Below are 6031 nucleotides of genomic sequence, written 5' to 3' on the forward strand. Positions count from 1 at the left end.
AGATTCAATCATCGGCAAGGTCGAAAACCGATTTGGCATGGGAACATTTTAGAAGTGGGTATTGAAAGGAAAAAAATATGAATTTGTTTGCATTGCAACAATGCTTATAAAGATGGAGGAATCCATAGAATGAAGAAACATCTAGCCGGGCAAAAAGGAGATATTGCTTCTTGTAAAAAATTTATGTTTGATGTACGATATCAAATGGAACAATCATTGCTTGAGTTTGATAAAAAAAATGAAGAAAAAGGAATTGTTCAAGAAGAGATATTTTCTACTCCTCATGTAGATGAGTTTGGACAATAAATGAGATTGTCTTTGTCAAGTGATCTAGGAAAGGGAAATTACATATTAAGTTTGGATGCATCTTCTAAAAAAAAAAAGCGAATTGAAAAATCAAATACGTTTTTTGCACTTAGAACCATTTTGGGTGCACAACATTCTATTAAAAGTGCTCTTATAAAGAGGTTTTGCATAACGTTGACATGACTATTGCTCTATTTTTCTACGATAATTTCATCATATTGAATGTCGTAAATTCAATATATTTTCAGCAAATGGCGGATGCTATTTCAGCTGTTAATCTTGGTTATAAAATGCCAAAATACCATGCACTACGGACCACCGTGTTAGGAAGCATGAAAGGAGCAGTTGAGTTGTTAGTTACAGACTATCAAAGCTTCTGGGAAGAAAGAGGATGCACTTGGCTGATGGTTGGCTGGATCAGGCAAATCGACAACTTATCAATTTCTTAGTATATTGCAAGCAGGGAACGATATTTATTAGGCCGGTAGATGCTTCCGATGTTGTCAAAGATGCCAAGACCCTTTGCAATTTGTTTGTGGAATTAGTCCAATGGATTGGACCAAAAAACGTGGTCCACTTGGTTACTGATAATGGAGTCAATTACAAAACTGCCAAAACAGCGCTTTAAGAGAGGTATTCTTCTATTATTTGGTCACCATGTGCCGCCTATTGTTTGAATTTAATTCTTGGTGATACTGGAAAAATGGACCTTGTTAGTTACCTTGCAAAGAGGGATGCTGTAATTACAAAATTTGTGTACAATCATGCTTTTTTGTTGGCTTGGTTGAGGAAGAGGGAAGGATGGACTGAAATTGTTCGACGGGGACAAACTAGATTTGCTACCACTTTTATTGCATTGAAGAGTATTCTTGACCACCAACACGACCTTCTTGCATTTTTCACAAGGAAGACATTCAAAGATTCTCGATACTACAAAGATATAAAAGCAACTCTAAATGCCGGTGATCGCAAGTTTTGGAGTGATTGTGAGATGATAGTTAAATATTATTAGTCCACTTATTCGTTTATTACGAATAATGTACACTGATTAAAGGGCTTCAATTGGCTGTCTATGATGAAATGTATAGGGTTAACAAAGCAATCAAATATGTCCTTAAAAATAAAAAGACACTATATATACCTTTTGCAACAATGAGGTTAAAATTAGTTTTAATTAAATTTAATTAATTAGTGTAAAATTAGGATAAATTAGATTTAAAAATTATAATAAGTTAATCTATACTCTCTTTTTATGTCAGAATGATTTTTTTTTAATACGAAAATACAAGTTGCGTGTTTTTTTATACGAAAACATAAATTATAGGTTAGTTTGTATCAAAAACGGCGGATTGACATATTTGATATTTTGTGTCAAGTTGAGGGGGTGAATTGATACTTTGTTTGTAAATAAATCAAGCTAAGTTCACACAAATCCATGTCATAAATTCAAAAACCGAAGAAATCATTACTCAATTAAAAAAACAGTGACAATTTAAATGCCATGTGGACATGGTAAGTGGGACCCAAAATCTATCAATAATAACTAAAAGAAAAAATACAAAAACAAAAACCAATCCACAAAAAGGAGAAGAAAGTAAAATGAAATGTCAAGAAGAAGAAGAAATTAAAGCACCCATTCCACCGCATAAATACCCTTCATTCTTCATTCATTCCAATTTCCACCTCACTTTCTCTCTCTACACTTTCTCTCTCTACAATCCACCACCAACATCACAATATTTACTATTTTATCACCATGTCTGCTCAAGAAGACGACTGGGTTCAGCTCGCTTTCACCGACGACACTCTCGTCGTTCAGCTCCTCTCCGCCCTTAAACAAACCGTCTCTTCTTCCTCTCTGTCCCCGCCGCAGCAACCGTATAAAGCTTTTTCTCCGGCGTTGAAAATTGACTGGAGCGTTAGACAGCGGCGGTCCAAGCAAATTTCTAGGAAGAAAAGTGACGCGGCTACCCGTGCTAGTCCTACCACGCCGCTTTCTTGGAGCGGCGGCACTTCCTCCGTCAGCGGCGGTGGATTTGAAGAGTCGTCTTGTTTACCTGCTACCAATAAAACTGTTGACACCGCGAGATCTAAGGTTTGTTTTGCCATTTTTTGCTGCTGTTTTATTTTTTTGAGAACGGTTTGACTCGGCGACTCGGTTTGGTCTATTTGGTGTCATTTATTTCTAAATTGACGAAACTGACCCTTCATGAGCTGGTTATTTACTTTCTTATTCATTACGACCATCAATATTTTGCTTCTCTTTTAATTTAGGAATGTTTAATTTCACATCCTGACAATTATACCCTTAATTTTCCGGATCGGGAAATTCATCGGCCATCGGATTTGTTTCCTTTGACTGAAATGCCCTTTTCTTTCAAACTTTTGACTTCCTATTATAAAAAAAATCCAATCTGTCATCAATATTTTGAAAAATATATCTCTAATTCATTAACAAAAAAGACTATAAAAGCCCTTATCCTAAAGGTTAATTCCGTCCAAAAAGATAAATTTGCAGGAATCTAAGTGTTTTGTCGGGTAAGTACACACTACCTGATCTTTCACATTACAGCAAAACGACGATTCTGTCCTTAACGAGAGTCAAACTTTAGTTGGCAGATTTTCCGAATTTCCATAGTTTGAAAAAGTGAATTTGTTTTTAAATAATAAGGGCAGTTTGGGGAAAGCGTAAAAGTGAATTATGAGCTGATAAATCGGTGGCGTGTATTCGTGGCAAATAGTGTCTGCGTGTAGTTTGGTGTGGGCTAATAAAGTGTAGTTAGTGGTTACGGAGGGCAAATGATTTGGTGTAGGCAGCCGCAGTTCTCCACTTACTACGGGCGCACTTAAATTTGAAATAGAAAAACAATTTGTCTTTTCTCACGTGACAGCATTTTGCATGACAGCTCAATCTCGACCCTTCCTTTTTTTGCTTTCAGTAAACAAATCTGTAAATAGCCTCGTGTCATCAGCTGATTGGCCGCTATGATTCTTTTTCAAAATTTCTGACACACTTTTTTCTTTTAAACGAAGGGTCAATGTAGCTCTCAAATTTAAATTCGGGCTCAAATAAATACATTTTAACTTATTTGAATCAATTAGATCCGAACTTCTGTTTTCAGGTTAGATAAGTCGTTTCAAGTTATTTTTAATTTTATTGTCAATAAATTCTCTTAATTTAGGTCAAATAATTTCAAAATGCAGATTTATACACAGAGACACAAATTTAAAGATTAATGACTAATTGATCAATTTGACCTCGAAGACACAAATTAGGGATCTAATTGATCTAAAAAAAATTAAATTTACTTATTTGTTACTACGATATAGAAGTTTAAGGGTACTCATACGTTTCAATAATACATTAAAATAATTATAATTTGGTTGGGGAAGGTAATTTATGTTATTAGGTGAGAATTGGTTTGGAAAAAAAGATTTTAAAAAATTGAGTCTTTTTTAGGAGTGGGACCACATTTTTGCCAAATATATGGGTTATAGCTGATTTGGTGGTTTATTGTTATTCTTTTACCTAACTCTAAGATGGGTTTTCTGAAAAAAGAATAACATTTTTTCATTTAATTGGGCATGGTTGGATTCAAATTCCGTACTTTTTGGGTCTAAATACGCTTTCAGTAGTATAAATGGAGTTATTCTAGTTGGGTTCTTGAAAAAATTAGAGGGTTGAACATTGAAGTGTGAAATCACGTGGCAATAAGAAGACAGGAATTGTCAGGAGCGTGCCGTGAGACCATTTATTGTGGCGTGTCGGCTAAGTGGGTAAAGGAAAAGCTTACTTAGTCTGGCTTGGACTGTTCTTGTGGACATGAAGTGAAATTTCAAGGAACTTTCTTTGCGTTTTCGTTTGTTTTTGTCTGCATTTCTTTTTGGAAAACTAATTTGTTATCTAGCTACCAAAAATATATGATTTGGGGATGGGGAAATTCATCTCTGTCTAGCTACATGTTTGTGTTTGAATGTGTAAATTGTATTTGTTCATTGATTGAATGTCTTATTTGCAATGTGCAGGTTGCTGTTACTAATGAGACGCAAACGACAAAGCGGTCGAGAAAGAAGAGGGTATTAGTTTTGTTCATTAATCTTTAGAAAGTATGTAGCTTTTAAAAAAATGAATTGTAAAATGATATTTCTGTTATTAAACTGTTATTTGTTTTTGTTTGGTGGCAGACTTTACATGAGCTTAAAGAAGAGGAGAGTTTCCTGTTGACGGAAAGGATTAGTTTGAAAAATGTATGTATTGGATTACGTCTTTCTTTTTCACTTTCAACTTTTTTAAGGCATTGATCTGATTAGTGTTTACTTAATCAAATACTAATCTTCTTCTTTTGTTGAGCAGCTACTGGATACCTTGCGTCTCACTGTAGAGAATCAGAGAGCTGAAAATGAAAGCTTGAAGAGATTGAAGGTCAGCATCTTGTTTTCTTATTATTTGATCTCTACTGTATCTCCAGTAGATAGTTTTATAAGAATTGCACCTAAAATGAAGCAAAATGTGTTATTCTTACTTATTTATACCTCTAAGGCTACATTTTTGTTCATGAGTGCTGCCTGGTATATATAATTCTCCATTTACTTGCTTTGTGCACTCACCATCGGAAACCCTGTAATTAGTAAGTCTGGGATACTAAACTGAATCCTAAGAGCTCGTAACTCTAACATGTTAACTGGACTTCATGTTTTTCTGTTCTGAACTGCATTATGTGTTTGCGAATCCTAATGTCCATGTAGTCTGTACATTGCTGCTTTGATGTAAGTGCCCCATTGGGGACTCTCCTCAGTTTGTTGAAGGCATTTATCTGGGAGGTCTGTTGCTAGTTTTCCCAGTGGTATCAATTTATCACTCTGTAAAACAATATAATTCTAAGGCAGTTGCTTCCACGTTATTTTTCTTTCTATGCCAGTGCTTCAACATAGACTTTCAAATATTTTATCACTTACAATTTGTTTTCATTGTTTGAGAAACTCTCTAGTACTTCTGATAAGCATTTGGTTGATTTTCTCTGTTGTCTAATCCCTACTTGGAAAATGCTGTGCTATTCATTTTAAATTTTCCTACGCAAGTTATTTCATAAAAACCTGCCCAGGACCAACAGGGATGTAAAATTTTAACTATTTCTTACAGGTCGATTTGCTGTCAAGGCAGACACCACACATAATTAGAGCTGCAGTTAAAGCTGAGGAAATCCATTCACTTACATCAAAGCAAATAAACTTATCACATTCGATGAGTCAGTTAACTGCAGCATGCAATAAACTCGAGACATTTTCGTCAGATGCAACCTTCCAGAAACAAGAAGATGGAGATAGTAAGTCCGGGTTTATGCTACCGGACCTAAATGTAGCCGTGGAAGATTACTCAGGCACCGATATATTATGTGGAATAAGCTGAGAAGAATCAGTTGGATACTGATAGTAAATTTTATGTGAAATGAGGCCTAACAAGTAGCACAGATGTAAGTAGTAAAATTACTGCCTTCACTGCATAAGTTTGTTGTTTTTTTATACCGAAGGTACTGAGGGTAGTGTAGAGATCCTAATCATTAGTTCACAGTTTTAGATTCTTTACTTAGGCAGATTTCTACATTCTTCCAAATTCTTTGGGGCAAAACCCTCATTCCTTCTGTTTTCTTCTTTTAGAAATTATAAACACATAAATTGTAATTTTTTCTATAGATAATCAGACATTTTTGGTATTATTTGAGTTCAA

The 6031-nt window shown here is 34.9% G+C and overlaps 1 protein-coding gene and 1 long non-coding RNA gene across 2 annotated transcripts; one reads left to right on the forward strand and one right to left on the reverse strand.

The window, feature by feature from the left end:
• Nucleotides 1–1779: 1779 nt before the first annotated feature.
• LOC126683124 (uncharacterized) lies at nt 1780–3206 on the reverse strand. The gene is made up of 2 exons (XR_007641611.2): nt 2860–3206; nt 1780–2699 (listed from the first exon to the last, which is right to left on the reverse strand). It is a non-coding gene; the product is annotated as an uncharacterized LOC126683124 (long non-coding RNA).
• On the forward strand, nt 1899–6031 carry LOC126683123 (uncharacterized). Its single transcript, XM_050378957.2, has 5 exons — nt 1899–2401; nt 4333–4383; nt 4492–4554; nt 4661–4729; nt 5447–6031. The coding sequence occupies exons 1-5, from the start codon at nt 2063–2065 to the stop codon at nt 5711–5713; spliced, it is 789 nt and encodes a 262-aa protein (XP_050234914.1). The 5' UTR covers nt 1899–2062; the 3' UTR covers nt 5714–6031.

The sequence above is a fragment of the Mercurialis annua genome, linkage group LG5 (genome assembly GCF_937616625.2).
Source record: "Mercurialis annua linkage group LG5, ddMerAnnu1.2, whole genome shotgun sequence".
NCBI classification, from domain to species: domain Eukaryota; kingdom Viridiplantae; phylum Streptophyta; class Magnoliopsida; order Malpighiales; family Euphorbiaceae; genus Mercurialis; species Mercurialis annua.